Source organism: Achroia grisella, unplaced genomic scaffold (genome assembly GCF_030625045.1).
Source record: "Achroia grisella isolate CSIRO2021 unplaced genomic scaffold, CSIRO_AGI_Agris_v1 utg551, whole genome shotgun sequence".
In the NCBI taxonomy this organism is placed as follows: domain Eukaryota; kingdom Metazoa; phylum Arthropoda; class Insecta; order Lepidoptera; family Pyralidae; genus Achroia; species Achroia grisella.
The window spans coordinates 474,372-490,607 of record NW_026712935.1 but is presented as its reverse complement, the minus strand read 5'-3'; the positions used below and the strand labels follow the sequence as shown (position 1 = coordinate 490,607).

At 38.2% G+C, this 16,236-nt stretch overlaps 1 protein-coding gene across 1 annotated transcript in view; it reads left to right on the top strand.

Annotated features, from left to right (window-relative positions):
* The window catches only part of LOC131848375 (probable E3 ubiquitin-protein ligase HERC2), a 51,942-nt gene that overhangs the window by 28,719 nt on the left and 6,987 nt on the right, over nucleotides 1-16,236 (top strand). Inside the window, exons 54-82 of the mRNA XM_059198197.1 lie at nucleotides 594-824; nucleotides 943-1,062; nucleotides 1,173-1,274; nucleotides 1,356-1,511; nucleotides 1,739-1,900; nucleotides 2,078-2,308; nucleotides 2,760-2,883; nucleotides 3,212-3,330; nucleotides 3,688-3,843; nucleotides 4,354-4,594; nucleotides 5,190-5,329; nucleotides 5,717-5,869; nucleotides 6,361-6,480; nucleotides 7,047-7,182; nucleotides 7,455-7,607; nucleotides 8,178-8,345; nucleotides 8,709-8,806; nucleotides 9,125-9,281; nucleotides 9,567-9,781; nucleotides 10,213-10,502; nucleotides 10,652-10,872; nucleotides 11,709-11,803; nucleotides 11,926-12,032; nucleotides 12,141-12,318; nucleotides 12,655-12,778; nucleotides 13,308-13,437; nucleotides 13,869-13,975; nucleotides 14,729-14,856; nucleotides 15,804-15,962. Coding sequence (XP_059054180.1) covers nucleotides 594-824; nucleotides 943-1,062; nucleotides 1,173-1,274; nucleotides 1,356-1,511; nucleotides 1,739-1,900; nucleotides 2,078-2,308; nucleotides 2,760-2,883; nucleotides 3,212-3,330; nucleotides 3,688-3,843; nucleotides 4,354-4,594; nucleotides 5,190-5,329; nucleotides 5,717-5,869; nucleotides 6,361-6,480; nucleotides 7,047-7,182; nucleotides 7,455-7,607; nucleotides 8,178-8,345; nucleotides 8,709-8,806; nucleotides 9,125-9,281; nucleotides 9,567-9,781; nucleotides 10,213-10,502; nucleotides 10,652-10,872; nucleotides 11,709-11,803; nucleotides 11,926-12,032; nucleotides 12,141-12,318; nucleotides 12,655-12,778; nucleotides 13,308-13,437; nucleotides 13,869-13,975; nucleotides 14,729-14,856; nucleotides 15,804-15,962 — 4,521 coding nt within the window. The remainder of the gene's footprint in view (nucleotides 1-593; nucleotides 825-942; nucleotides 1,063-1,172; nucleotides 1,275-1,355; nucleotides 1,512-1,738; nucleotides 1,901-2,077; nucleotides 2,309-2,759; nucleotides 2,884-3,211; nucleotides 3,331-3,687; nucleotides 3,844-4,353; nucleotides 4,595-5,189; nucleotides 5,330-5,716; nucleotides 5,870-6,360; nucleotides 6,481-7,046; nucleotides 7,183-7,454; nucleotides 7,608-8,177; nucleotides 8,346-8,708; nucleotides 8,807-9,124; nucleotides 9,282-9,566; nucleotides 9,782-10,212; nucleotides 10,503-10,651; nucleotides 10,873-11,708; nucleotides 11,804-11,925; nucleotides 12,033-12,140; nucleotides 12,319-12,654; nucleotides 12,779-13,307; nucleotides 13,438-13,868; nucleotides 13,976-14,728; nucleotides 14,857-15,803; nucleotides 15,963-16,236) is intronic.

Genomic DNA, 16,236 nt, shown 5'->3' with positions numbered 1-16,236 from the left:
ATCAAATAACTATAATAATCCGAATATTTGATATATTAGATATACGACTACTATATTAATTATAACAAGCAGCCTATTACTGTTTATGAAACAAATGCAGTATATAGTATTAACAATTCAGTATTTGTTTTTCGAATTGAATGTGTATTTGTTTCGAAACACACATATTGGTATAAAGATCGCGTGTGGTATACACTTTTAGTTGTAAAGATTATAATAAGTTAAAAGTCAATGCCTATTCTTGAAACTGCACAAAATCATCAATAAGTGAATAATTTAAAGTTATCAGAACATCATGGAAACTGCGTGGTGATGTGATCAATTTAGTACGAAAATTTATTTTCATATATCTAATATATTCCTCATCACTATAAGGACGCTCTAGAAATTAATAGTTGACTTGTATTTGTACAATATAATTGTCTGGCTAAAAGGTCGTAAAAATATTTAATATGAAAAAATCTAACTTTATTTTTATAATAACTAACCTTTACTTTAATTAACCATTTATATATTGTAACGTATAAAGCAGACCTTCATCGCTTCTTCTTTTGTCTTCGGCGATAAGTAATTTTTTGTTTTTTAATATACAGCACTGGATCCGCGTGGAGATGCGGTGCGGCGTCCGCATCCGCCGCCTGGGCCTGGGCGTGGCCGGCGGCGGGCACGGCGCGGCCGCGCTGTCTGTCCGCGCGGGCGGCTCGTTCGACGAGGCGGCGCTGGCCCCGCTGGCCGCCGTGCCGTGTGCACCGCCCTCCGCAACCGCACGAGACCGCCCGCCCGCACACCTCGCGCAGATACAGCTGCTCGCCGACTGCAAACAGGTTGGTTGGGAGATCGGGATCTGAAATAAATGGTTACCGTAGCCTATGGAAATAGTCACGTTGACTATTTACTAAATGTAGTAAACACGTAATGTATTTTATTTGGTGAATGTTACAGTTCTATCCGTGCATCGAGATCGGCATTAAGCAAAATCGCAACGTTAACGCAGATTGCCGCGTGCATGGCCTCTACATAACGGGATTTAGACCTAACCCTCTTTATAACGACGTTTTATTGGTGAGTTTATAATTTCTGGGAATACATTACTTAAATTTAGATTAGATTAAATTACTATAAATTTCATTTTCATTTCTATACACAAAACTAACCTGCTATTGTTGTTGTAGAGTATGAATTTTGTAGCCGAAGATTGGATGGAAAGAGATAACTCAATAAGTTCTGTAGCATCTGAAAATAACCCACCTGCTCTACCTAGTGACTGCCCGAAGGTAAGAAAATAAGAAAACTATGTTTAAATCATAAACAATTCAGAATATTGAGCCAAGGTGAAAAGTTTGTTTATTTTGCAGGTATTTGTATGGGGATTAAATGATAAAGACCAACTGGGTGGAGTAAAAGGTTCTAAAGTGAAAGTTCCAGTATTTTCTCCCAGCCTCAGCGCATTGCGACCTGTTCACATTGCTGGGGGTTCGAAAACACTTTTCATTGTATCTCATGACGGAAAAGTGAGTTATTATAATTTCTTAACAAACTTCTATTTGCCTTTTTCTATGTGTTTCATACTCTAAGGTAAATTCAAAGTGTACAATATCTATTTATATCTCCTACTATTTTCTAACAGATATTTATGGACTCAAATGAAGATCCCTGGAACATGTTAAGCCCCAGTAGACTGTAATTTTGTAGCCTAGTAGTAAATGAAGCCTTTTCTACTAATGACTTATTGTTGTAGTTATATGCGTGCGGAGAGGGCACGAATGGCCGACTCGGTCTGGGGCACAGTAATAACGTGTCAACGCCTCGAGCGAACCCGTACTTGTCACACGTGCTCGTGCGTCGCGTCGCCGTTCACTCGGGGGGAAAACACGCACTCGCCCTTACTGCAGATGGAAAGGTATGAAATATTTTCGCAAGTAATGATTTTCCGCCATATATATTATAGTTATTACTTCTTCTATAAAAGACTGCAGCATATCTTCTATTTTTTTAATAAGGTTTTGTGAGATAAATAGAGTTCTGGCAATTCACGTGTGCTATGTAATTAACGTCGATTATTTACATATTTTTTTAGGTTTATTCATGGGGTGAAGGTGAAGACGGTAAATTAGGTCACGGAAATCGCATCACACTTGAAATTCCACGACTAATTGAATCTTTGTCTGGAGAGCGAGTAGTGAGCATCGCCTGTGGTTCCGCCCACAGCGCATGCGTTACAGCCCGGGGTCATCTGTACACATGGGGCGTCGGCGAGTATGGGAGACTCGGCCATGGTGATGACATGACCCAGCTAGTACCTAAGATGGTAAGGAATAATTATGACATATTATTTTTAATCGTCATACATCAGTATATTGTACTTTTTTTGTGTATAGAGTATAAATACAAACTATACTAAGTTAGAAAGCGCATTTTCGTCGCACTTTATGATAAGTGGCAATCGTCATCTATATACAAGAAGAGCTGAGAGAAATGGTTATAACGTCGACATGTAATGCCTGTAGTGGTACTTCAGTGTAATACTTATACCTTGTTATTTCGTACAACCAAAACACAGCTTGAAAAAGAGTAAACATAGTACGAAATCTATATCTGCATTACAAAAGTAATTCTTATCAATGTGAACAATGTATCTTACAGACAAGTAATTTATGAATATATATTTTATTTTATTTATTCGTTTATAATGTTATTATCTTATAATTAGTATAATTCTTGTATTTATATGAATTATCATACTTGTACAATACTTTTAGGTGGAATCACTGGCCAGTGTCCGGGTAGTGCAAGTAGCGTGCGGATCGCGCGATGCCCAAACTTTAGCGCTGACGGCTTGTGGCAAGGTCTTCTCATGGGGAGATGGCGATTTTGGTAAATTAGGTAAAACCCGATAAGCACCACTATACCTTTACATATAAAAGACGAAAACTATCTGTTTGTTAAGGTTTCACATAAAAACAGTTACAGGATTTAGGATGACACGTTAACAGAATATGACACCAATTATGCGTACACACAAGTTTTATGTACGTGAATATTTTTTTATTTTACTTATTTGTTTTATTAGTTAATTAAATAGTGGTAGTAATAAATATAATAGCGTCGTATAGATGCTTTATTTATTGTTGTTACTTGTCGATCTATTATCGTTAATAAATGTCTAAAAATATATGCAACAAGTTTGTGATTACTTAATATATATTTTCAGGTCGTGGTGGCTCAGAAGGATGTGCAATTCCAATGAACATTGAAAGACTTAATACTCTGGGAGTAGTTCAGGTAGAATGCGGCGCTCAGTTCAGCCTAGCTTTAACTAGGGATGGAGAGGTAAGATTCATGAAAATATCTTCTAAGTTATTTAAAACATGAACATAAACATGTTATTCTTTTATATAATATTTTGCCCTATGGAATTTTGGTATTATTTCATAAACTTGTAATTTTAATTTAGATCACAAATCATTTATTTTCTAATAAATTTTATTGTCAATCACGAAAACCCACAATATGGTTCGAAATTAATTAAAACTAAAGGAATACCTACCTAGTATTTTAATTTAAACTTAGGTTTAATTCGTCGAAAAATATCTTAGTGGATAAATTGTCTTGTATGAACATTATGAGAATATATTTTTATTGCGGGCAACACTCAAAAAAATAATACAATGGAATTGAAAACCTCAGGTGTGGACGTGGGGTAAGGGCGACTATTTCCGCCTGGGACACGGGTGCGACGCGCACGTGCGGCGGCCCACGCTGGTGGAGGCGCTGCGCGGCCGCCGCGTGGTGCACGTCGCCGTCGGCGCGCTGCACTGCCTCGCCGTCACCGCCGACCACCAGGTGAGTGAGTGAGGTTGTTAGCACAACGCTATACTTCCGATGTATTCATGAGTATGATTGTTTGATCAGTTTGTGTGTTTTCTATATATATTTACAAAAAATATATTTCTATGTATTTTATCAATTGTTTAGTACTCATAACAGAAGATCTGCTATACTTAGGACTAGAATGTGTGAATTTTATTATTGCAACTACTTTCATGATGGTAATTTTATAAATACATCACATTATTTTTGTATCCTTAAGTTAGCTAAAGATCACCATTTACAAGTTTCCCACTCCCCGTCCAATTCAAACCGGGATCGAACTTGCGACGGCCTGAGCCTCAGACTAGTTTTATCCGTCAGGCAAGAGTTGGCCTTCAGTCGCTCCATAAGTCATTCCGCGGGTTTCTAGTGCTACACTCGCCCTCTAATATCTGGTGAAGCTGTAAAGGCCAGCTGCGACCATCAGCATTAGAGTAGTCCGAAAAAAAGTGCGCTAACTATCGATCAACAATGCGTAATTAGGTGTGGGCGTGGGGCGACAACGACCACGGGCAGCAAGGCAACGGCACCACGTGCGTGAACCGGCGGCCCGCGCTCGTGGGCGGCGTGGAGGGCGTGCAGCGCGCCGCCGCCGGCTCCTCGCACTCGGCCGCGTGGTCGCTGCGGCCCGCCGCCCTGCACGCGCACGCAGACACGCACACGCTGCACATCGCGCCGCTGGCGTTCCCCACGCTCAAGGATCCGCTCGGAGCTCAAAGTCTCGGTAAGTTAGTCTGATACCACTTGGAATAATTGCGCTATTACTGCCCTGAAATCTTACTAGTATTATAAACGCGGAAGTTTGTCCATCCACACGATGAATGCTTGTTCAAACAAAAACAATGAATGGATTTTAATCTAACTTGAAAATAATATAGCTTATATATTAGATCATGCGGGTGTAGCCGCGAACACAGATACTAGAGTATAATTATTGTGTAGAAACTAGTTATTGTGTTTTTTTTTATTTTTGCTCTTATAAAATTACAAAAGGAACATTAGAAGAATGTACTTAACAAAAAGCGATTTGTAATAGCTAACCCTTTAACCTACAAGGGAATTTAAGAAAAGCCCCTAAGGATTTTAAGAAATGCCGAATAGTGGCCGTATTACTGATAATGTACCATATTAGTAAGCCCCATGGAGACCATTATGAATAATTAACGAGACTATTGGTGCTCCACCAGCGTGAACCTTCAGTGCAAGTAGCACCTACTTATTTATTCTTTCAGTATAACCATTTAAAAAATATCGTCTTCCCCAAAACTTACTGTATTTTGTTGAAAAAGATGTTTTTTCACCAATTAATGTGTTCTTAGGATTGTATTCTGAAGAGATCGTGGTGGAAGAGCCTCAAGGTCCACGAGCGTCCTTAGCGGCTGCAGCTCTGGCGCTGGAGCCTCCCGTGGCTGTACAACATGCGTTATCGCTTATATTACTCGCATTACACATCACTCAGGTTAGTAGAAATTTAAACAAATGGAATTATGTCCATATCCATCTTGACTGCAACATTTGTATGTTTCACATGTTGAATCCTAAAGGTCGAAGTGGTAACAATTAAACATACAAATTTACTATCAGATTTATAATATTAATTATAAAGTAAAAGTAAAGATTTTCACGTAAACTATATTCTCCTTAATTGAATTGAAAAATGAGTTTTTATTTTAGTAATTATCTAGAAGCTCATTTGAAAAGCACTCCGAACTGACTGTAGATTTAGACATATCCTAAGAGTCTGTCTTAGACCTCCATGAATAAAGATATTTTTATTTGATTTGAATGATTTGTAGGCTGGTCTAAAAAATTTTATGTTGATCATATGTTTCTTCATGGCTGACAGGCACGCAGTTTATTAGTAGAAGCGTTGCGGGCACACGAAGCGTGTTCGACCGTAGCGCCTGTATCTGTCGGCATTGACACTGAGGACGAAGATGCCGAAGCAGACGCGCGCACTGGAGGCGGCGAGGCACCCGCGGATAGAGCCACATTGCCGGTAATTTTTCAAAAAGAGTGTTTACTATTTAGATTTTTTTAAATAATTAAAACCGAAATTTTCTAAAAGCACCGTTAGATATACTTTAAAATACACAAGCTCGTATAAAATCAAACCGACGTTACATATATGATATGTTCCTATAAGATCTAAAGTAAAGGTAATTAATTGGCATATGAACAAAGATTTATATTTTGTAAATAATTTAAATACCTCATTAACTCAACATTTTCTAACACGTACTTATTTTGGTTGGAATACTATTAACAGTTTTACTACTCATGTATTAATTCAAGCAGTAGCCGTATCCAACAAGCAATTTTTATTTTTATACACTGACTATTTATACTAGAGTAGCTGGATTCCACTGCGTTTATTTTTGAGTTTATCCATTAGAAAGTCCATTACTATTGACTATTTTCTTATTTTTAATATAAGTATAGATTTAATACATTACGACGTAAAAATATCATATCATCAAATATACACAGAGTGGAGCAAGTAGCCCCCTCAGTGGTTCAATATCGTCGCGACATTCGGCAGTGATGTCATCCAGCGCAGTGTCAGTGGCAGCCGCTACTATGACTGTACAACAAGCGGAGGCCCCTAAAGTGAGTCCATGTTATTTTCTATTGGTTTCAGGTACCTTAATTACTCATGACATATATGCTTTACATACTAACATACATATAAAATAACTAGTACCACGCGCAACTCCGTCTGCGTCCTTTTTTCCCGTTTATGTAACATTTTTCATAGCAGTACCGCTTCTATTGGTCGTAGCGTGATGTTATAGAGCTTATGCCACTCACAGATAACGTGGCTTTTTATTTTCAAAAGAATTTTAAAAATCGGTCCATACATTGCCCCTAGAATCTTACAAACTTTACCTATTTATAATATTAGTATAGATAACAAAAATATGCGTAAAAAATAATTATATAAACATTGACTAATGTACTGACAACGAAAATCTGCCTCGGTAGCACACTGCCCCTTTAGACCCAGTTCTTCCTTTATTAAGGTTAACAGTATGTTGGTTAGGAACAAACATATAGTATCTCGTATAATGTAAAAATAATCAATGTAGTTTTCTTAGCATTCGATTACTACTTTGACGAGAAGTAAGCAAAAGTAAACTGTCTTAGAAACAATAATTAATCTTGTGTTTTTACAGATGGCTTTGGATGACTTTACATCTCAACTTGGTGAGTCGGATGCGAGAGCTCTTGTGGATTTGCTCAAGTTGGCTGCTGCTGGACGGATACCAGATGCAAATAATGCTGTTAAGATCATCACTGACGTGTTGATGGGTATGTTTTTCGCTTTTAAAGACTGATAAAGATTGACATGCTTTAGTTAAGAGTCACTATTTTATTTTTAGGGCAGCTTTTTCTTAATACACCTTTTTCAAATTAATAACAAATTCATATCCTTTTCACAGCTATTTAATACACCTTAGTGCTAATCCCCTTTGTTTTTTTCAATACTCGTATTTTCCAAGTTTTCCTATTTTCACACCATTATTTCGTACATTATACTGCTACAAAAGAACACCACTAAAACATATTCCTTTCGTTCTCAGCGTTGTGTGCCAGCAAACCTGCCGTAGCAGACATGGTGGTAGAAGTGTGCGTGTGTGAACTGGAGGAGGCCGCTGCGGGCGGAGGGCGAACACCCCCGCAGCCTGTCACCGTCGACAGCCCGCATCCGTATGCAGATGACACTGATATATCTGGTATGAAAAAACTAGTAATAGTAGTCTAAATGTTCAGTGCTGTTAAATCAATATTTTTTCGGTAGGAGATTGTTAGTAATAGGGGCCCATTGCTAGCGTGTACCATATCATGTTCACGTACACATTTTTTTATGTATTTAGAATGGCAAACAAGCCGATGGCCCATCTGATAGTAAGCGGTAATCGTCGCCTATATATGTACATAGCACAACAAACATTGCGTTGCCATATCAGAGGACTAAGATGTCATGCCTCTTATGCTGTAATTTCACTGCCTAATCATACCCTGTAAACGAAACACATCTTGTAAAGCAAACTGCAAAATAGGTGAAATAGGTGAGACCACACAAACGATTTTTCACAGTCTATCTACATCATGGTAATTCTCTGGACTTACTGACCCGACCATAATGTCGATTAGAGTGAGCTAATGTTATCATCCTCATTAGTGCCCTACCAGAGCATACCGTTAGCACAGGCGTTTGCACTATTACATTATAAGCCAAAAATGTTTTTATTCTCCATTGTAATGTTTTTAATTCCTTATTAATGTATAATGTTATTTGTTAGGCGTTGTGAAGATTCCCGGCGCATCGTCACTTCGTGTGACCTTTGAGCAGGGCTGTTCTACAGAGCGTCGCAATGATCCACTCACTATATCCGACAATACAGGACGCGTAGTGGCTACGCGGTCAGGTCGCGAGACTACCGATTGGGTCCAAGAAATCATCGTACAAGGTACTATAATAATCATACTCATGAATAGCTAGCTGCCTTACGGTCCTTATATAGAATTAAAAACTTTCTACCGGTCAGTGCTAAATGTCTTTTGGTGTAGTCATTGATATTACCTATAATTTTCGATATTTAATTATGTGTGTAATCCGAACCTGAACCTCCTAAATAAAATTGATCGTTTATCATATTCGGTCTTTGTAAGTATCATATCTCACACTTCCGCTCTAACCTGATCAGGTTCATTGTGAAATAAAATTTTATAAGAGTGTTATATAATATTTTCGTCACGTGACTTATTAGTATTAAAAATTAATGGCTATAATAAGATGAGCGGTTAAATATAGATACATTTTTCTACAATAGGTGATGAACTACGATGGAGATTCACAAGTGATAGCTCCGTCAACGGCTGGGGTTGGAGATTCACTGCTCATCCTATATTACAGTCGTACTCTGTTGTTGTAAGTCCTTTCTTGTTGCCTTATTTGTACTTTATAAATACAGTATAAATTATTTTCTGTTGGTTAGTCACATATTATTTTTATTACTATTTTTTGTGTATTGTTCTAGGCAATAAAATATTAGAATTAGTTGGTTATTATATTTTATGTGTTACAATCAAAGTAGTTAATAATCACGTGAAACGTATTTTTTACTATTTTTTTACACAGAATGTCTTTTGACCAATAAGTGAAGAACGGAAATTTGTTGTAATAGATTATACTAACTATTACTTTTAATGTTTAGACTTATGACTCCGTTAAACGTTTTTTTTGTAGGAGACCGGTTCAGATCGCTACGTGTTGTCGTGTCCTTCAGTCGAGTTAGCGTGGCGCTTGTTAGATGGACCACTATTGGCTGCTATATCGAACGATCACCAATTAGCGCCGCGGCTAGCTCAAGCTCTTGCCATATGTGCCCAATTGCCCACTTTGTGTAAGTATACTATTTTTTATTTGCGTGGTAATCCAACGCGGTATCTGTTTAAAGGTAAATGGTTATTAGTTTATGGACTTTAAAAACTCTACACAAATAACTTACACTTATGTCCTGGTGATTTTGAGTGATTTGTGATAATAAGAATTTTCAATGTGTCCTAACCTTTCAAATGTAAATATAATCTATCTTTACCATTATCGAGGTCACGGTACGTATAAAGTTAATAGTCAGTTCTGTTTTGATACTAATATTCTACAGGCTCTCTTAAATTTTACCCTACAGCGTGGCGCGGACGCGTGTGGTGCGTGCGGCGACTGCGCGGCGTGGTTTGCGGCACGGGAGGGGGCGGGGGTGCGGGCGCGGGGGCGGCGGCGGAGGCAGGCACGGGCGCGCCCCCCGCGCTCCACCACCTGCCCGCGCTGCTGCACGCGCAGTACGAGCACGAGGAATCAGCGCTGCGGACCGGCACGCACCTTATGCATACGCACTATTTTAAGGTAACGTCCTCATTGTCGTACAACTTAGTGTAATGTTACGGTTAGTAGCCGTAATATTACACTAGGGTTGCCAACTTGAAATTTATAAAACCACGATTTGAAGTTGGATGCAGGAATGATCATATTTTTTACTAAAAGTATTTGAATTAAATTATGTCTGTTGAAAACGATTTAATAAAAGAGACGCGTGAACATTACAATTTAAAAACTAGGACATTGCTTAAAAACTATTGAGAATATCCCAGGCCACTACAAAAACTAGAACATGTCTTGGGAAAATGGGACAGTTAGCAACTTTTTGTAACACCAACATGTGATTTGATCAAAAGCTGTTTCTGATCAAAATTCGGCGTATTTGAGTACCTTTTTGCGACTATTTACTTGTAACGCTAGTAATTATAAACTAATGTTTTCTTGTTAATGTCAAACAGGAGCTAGTTTTGCTCGCATGCGGCTTGCGTATGGACACACGAGTATGTAATGGCCCCGATGCGGCTCGTTGGACGTGGTTCAAGCGCTACTGTCTCTGTATACGCACGGCCGACGCGCTTATACGTCGCGTGCCGATGCCTATAGCTTTCTTAGCGGACGTCCGCAAACGTCTAGCGGACCTGGGCATATATAATGTGGAAGAGAGTAGCACAGATGCGCAGTACCCCTGGGAAGACAACACGAAGTTTACTCGGCAACACGACGAACAGTTGCTGCACTGGGTTAATAAGTAAGTATGGTATAGATATTGTTACAAGAGAGAATAAAGATATTTCTTAATGCATAATTATTCAAAGCAAATATCTCAAATTCAAGATAAACCATAAATAAAATAAGCAATTGTTTATTAATGATTAAAGTACGATTGTTTTGCGCCAGGCGTCCGGAGGAGTGGAACGGGTGGTGGGGCGGTGGGGCACGTGGGTGCGCGGTGTATGGGTGGGGACACAACCACCGCGGGCAGCTGGGCGGCGTCGATGGCGCTAAGGTGCGTGCGCCCACACCCTGCCACGCGCTCGCCGCGCTCAACCCGGTGCAACTCGTCGGGGGCGAGCAGACGCTGTTCGCCGTCACGCCCGACGGGAAGCTCTATGCCACTGGTGAGCCTGCCATAACATCTGTTGTAACTGTTGCATGGTAATAATACGATATTGTCGGTTGAGACGATGTATATTACAGATGATAATGAAATGATAAAATGTACACAAAAATATTGATCTTCTATACTAAATAACAAAAGTAAAATTTAAGGGGGGTGACACAATATTTAGTATGTCTTACTGACCATAATTAATTGTAAATATTACTTTGAAGTAGATACTTCATATCATACATTCATAACTGTGTCCCATAGATATTCACCCCTGAAAAAAAAATTACACAACACATAAATTATAGTAGTTAACCCCCGCAACAAACAGCGTAGCCTAGATCCACACTATAAGGTCAATCACAGTTTGTTCGCGATCTGGTAAAATCTAATCATGTTCACATTCACATAACATCTTACATAGTTCACTTCACGATTCAGTCATTAAACCGTCAATAATCGAAGTCGGATGTATTTTAGAGTGGCCAAACCCAAATTTAAAACAACAGCATTTAAAATTGGAAAGAATTTTTATTTTAAAACCGAACTTCAAAATTTGAACATCCAGGACGTTGCTTAAGAATTATTCAGTACATCCTAAGACACTACAAAAATTGGGGCTTGTCCTTATAAAACAGGATGGTTGGTTACTCTAATATATTTGACTCATAAAACTGCTACTAATCTTGCTACCCAAGAACAATGCACATTGTACATATCCAATGCATTACATACGACAGTAGTATAGGTTATTTACTCGTTCGGTTCTGAAGTTAAATTGATATATTGTCCATTTTAGTATATTTACTCATGAAAATTTGTATATTATTTTACCTTTTTTTATAGGATATGGAGCAGGTGGTCGCCTAGGTATAGGTGGTATTGATTCCGTCGCTCAGCCTACTTTATTAGCATCCATTCAGCACATCTTTATAACTAAGGTAGTTAGTTCATTTTTGGATCTAAATATTTTAGTGCTTATAGCTGTAACAAACTGAATATTTAAAGGTATATAATGCAGTAGTAATAGTTACGTATTATAATTAAAACTTCTTTCTTGCAGGTCGCTTGTAATTCTGGAGGGAAACATTGTTTAGCGTTGTCATCTGATGGAGAAGTATACAGTTGGGGTGAAGGTGAAGATGGCAAATTGGGGCACGGCAACAGAGTGTAAGTGAACTTTGCGGCGATATAGCCGATTTTATCTTTATCGACTAATAAATATCATTTGTCTCCATATAATAGGAATTTTAAGGATGTAGTTTTTCTGTTAAACAGGAGCTACGACCGTCCTAAACTTATAACAGCCTTATCTGGCATGGAAGTAGTAGCTATTGCGTGCGGAGGAGCGCACTCGGCATGTCTGACGGCTCGTGGACGTATCTACACGTGGGGGAAGGGCCGATACGGACGGCTCGGTCATGGCGACTCGGAGGACCAACTGGTGCCGAAAATGGTTAGTAATAATAGCCATATTTATTATCTGTTCTGGCTAAATCAAGGAGTACGCTAAAAGCTAGTCTTTTCAGGGTCCTAAGGGCTCTAAGGTCTCTAAGGCTTTTTTTGCTATTCTAATTACACTTTGTAAGTTATTGTATTGCATATATTCGGGAGCTTGTCCAGGAGAAAACCTTCCGAACCGTAGTATACTGAGCTTAAATTAATGCAGTGAAAATGTCTTTCTTCGATAACCTCTTCTATCGAAGTAAGGTTACTCAAATGGTCTCACAAAATAGCAGTACTTGAACGTGTTAATTACTATTGAACGTGTTAATTACCATTTTAATTTTAGGTGGAAGCATTAACAGCTTTTCGCGTAATAGACGTCGCGTGCGGTTCTGGTGACGCTCAGACACTTTGTATTACTGATGACGATAATGTATGGTCTTGGGGAGATGGTGACTATGGGAAATTAGGTGAGTTTACATTAGTAATATTGTTAATGTAATTGGAATTGCAAAGAAACTGACTCATGCATATTCATTCATTTCCATTCAAGAGTACTAAGATACATGTATATGCTTTAATTCACTATCCAATTATAACTTTACAACCGACATTTTTAACAGTCTACCTTTAATGTCTAAATTTGATTTACTTTTAAAAGTCGGTTTGCCGTAGTAATTAATTTTGTGTTGTGTGTGTGTGTGTGTGCGCGCCTGCGTGCGTGCGTGCATCTGTGTACTCTCACTTACTTCTGCCGCTTAGTAGGTTACTATTGGTTGAAGGATAAGCATATGACAGTGAACCGAGACACAAAATTTTGTACTCCGTGCATGATGGCAAAGCATATAGGGTACCATGGGAATTACGGATATTATGTAACGACGAAATGTCCATGGCTTAGACGAAGGTTGTCACTTATTATTGGATATTGATGAACGTTTCATATAAATAAATAGCTTTGTACTGTCATGTATACGACTTTTTAATTAACTTCTCCAGGGCGAGGTGGTTCAGAAGGCTGTAAGGTTCCAATGCGAATAGATTGTCTAAAGGGACTGCGAGTTATAAAAGTCGAATGTGGTTCGCAATTTTCCGTTGCTTTGTGCCAATGTGGAAGTGTTTATACTTGGTATGTAGAAAATTTGTAGTTACTTGCTAATATTTAAAAAAACGAGTACGTTTAATTTTATTTCATAAACTAATTTTAAATTTATTAATAAATTTCAAGTACTTAGGAACCAATATGGGAAAAATAAGGAAATTCAAATGTAATCACAAAAATGAATGAATAAACTAATCACAAAATCTTTACATAGTACAATACAAAGTCTTCGCCGCTGACAGTTCACTTATATCATTTAAATTACGCAACGAATGTAATGCAGATTCGAGAGGAAGATTTATATGTATAATAATACATGCGCATTATAGTATAGAACACGCAGAAAATTTCAAATATTTGTAATCCAGCCGTGCCAAGCAGGGACGAATTTAGTTGAATTATTTAACATTTAAAATTGATAAAATATTACGAATTTTTATTTGTCTTCAATATTTTAGGGGAAAAGGAGACTATCATAGACTGGGCCATGGTAGCTATGAGCATGTAAGACGTCCAATGCGTGTAACTGGAATGCAGGGCAAAATGATTGTGTCCATTGCTACAGGTAACAATTATGTAGTTTACATATTTGTTTAAATTAATATTATGAAGAGATATATATGATATTTGGTGGCCTCAATGGATTAGCGGTCTAGCACACCATTTTACTTCCGATTATCGCGGGTTCGATTCCTCGCACGGTACAAATAATTTTTTTCTTGAGTATGTTTGTTTGTGTTGGTCTGGGTATTTTTAATGTATGTGTTTACAAAAAGAAATGTATTTAAGTAGTTTTATCATTGTCTAGTATTCTTAACACAAGTCTTGTTTAGCTAAATGGCACTGTGTGAATTGTCCAGGCTTATTATAATTACAATTTAACTTGTAAACTCAAGAAATGCCCAACCGCTTCTATTTTTTCATATTATAACGTTATGTTATAACATGGCAATCATATTTTTTTTCTATCAAATTACACTACCCGACAGTAAACCATAAGTACAATGCCGGGGCTGATGCTAGTATGTAACAGTTTTTTACATTTCCACAATATATCTCTGTGATGTAAATACTAAAATGGATGGAATCATATTCTCGCTGGTGGCGGGACGACATTGGAGGATGATAGTATGAGTACAAAGTAAGGTTGCTTTGCCAATCGTGGCGATTTCATTAGATATTAAAAACTAAGGTTTTCGAAGTCGACCTGTTGTTATGCGCACATAGTAATGGGGACATTTTATAATTCTTTCCCCCTAAATATAGTCCGACGTTAGTTTATATTAAAATTTTACAAGGATGGTTTTGTTTTATGCAGGTAGTTTACACTGTGTAGCGTGTACTGATAACGGCGAAGTGTACACTTGGGGCGATAACGACGAAGGACAACTTGGGGACGGCACCACGCTCGCGGCGCAGAGGCCACGCCTACTCATGGCGTTACAGGTAACACACATTCTATAGGAATCACTTGGTATCACGGTGTGTACTGTGTACTGGCAATGTAATAATGCCTGACAACGGCACTTTTTTGCGATTTTTTAATGTAATTGAAATGACAAAGTATCCCTATGGTATGCTGTAACCGTCGCCTATATTCATGAACAGCACTACTAATATCTGGTTATCGTATGAGACCTGTGATATCACTCAAGGGTTGCCATTCCTGAGGATAAAGATGCCTCGTATCCTGCAATTTTACTGCCTAATGGCACCCTATAACAAAAACACAACTAACAAGGCAAGCTGTTTGTCGGCTGTAATATGTGAGCCTGAGGTACCCACGCAGACGTTTTTGACAGTCAAATACTTATTCCCGGTAACAGTAATTATCTATGCAGTTATACAAAACGCCCTACAACTACCGTACCCGTTTAATACCAAATATAAGTGTAATTAATTCGATAAATAAAACATTAGAATACTGTTGTAAGTTTAATGTTTATCTTTTTACCTTTAAATTTAAAGTTTATACAGATTTATAATTTATAACAGATAAATTTTATTTATTAAGTTTCAATAACGACTTCAATTTTTCAGGATAACTCTAAAACTGCTGATCAGATCTAATTTGAATTTGTACAAGAAGCAGCAGCTTAAAAAAATATTAAAAATTATCATCAACTACTATGTAAAATAATAAAATCATTTTATTATAGTATAAGAACACACGAAATAAAAAATAATTATCGTCAGAAAAAAATCAAAGAACATTTTCACAAAATCAATTAGCCAATGCGCATGTGTATAAACGGTTACAGTACCCTAAGCATTAGATGGGTCGTATATGTGTTTGCCACGTCATAATATAAAAAAAAATGTAAAATAAGAAACATAGTATAAGAGTCCAGTAATAAATGTATGGAGAATTGAACGGACGTGACGTTAAGCAGGGCAAGCGCGTGACGCGCGTGGCGTGCGGCAGCGCGCACACGGTGGCGATGTGTGTGGAGGCCGCGCACGCCCCGCGCCCGCCGCCCGCGCCGCCGCTCGAGTGCCACCTGCTGCGGGACCTCGCCGCCAACCAACACCACCTACTCTGTCACCGTCTGGTATCTACCCCGCTAACAACAAACCAGCTGACCGTCGCGACGTGAACATAAAATCTATCCATATATTGAATATATTTACCTGTAGAATACATTGTGAAGTCCTTGGGAACCATATTTGTACATTCATACTAATATTATAAAAGTGAAAGTGTGTCTGTTTCTTTGTTTATGACTTTACACGATACACTTTAATTTATTCGTGCGCCATTGCGGACGCTAGCTGTGTGTCATTGCACGTGTGGCACGTGCGTCATTGCGTTTTACTATTCGTGAT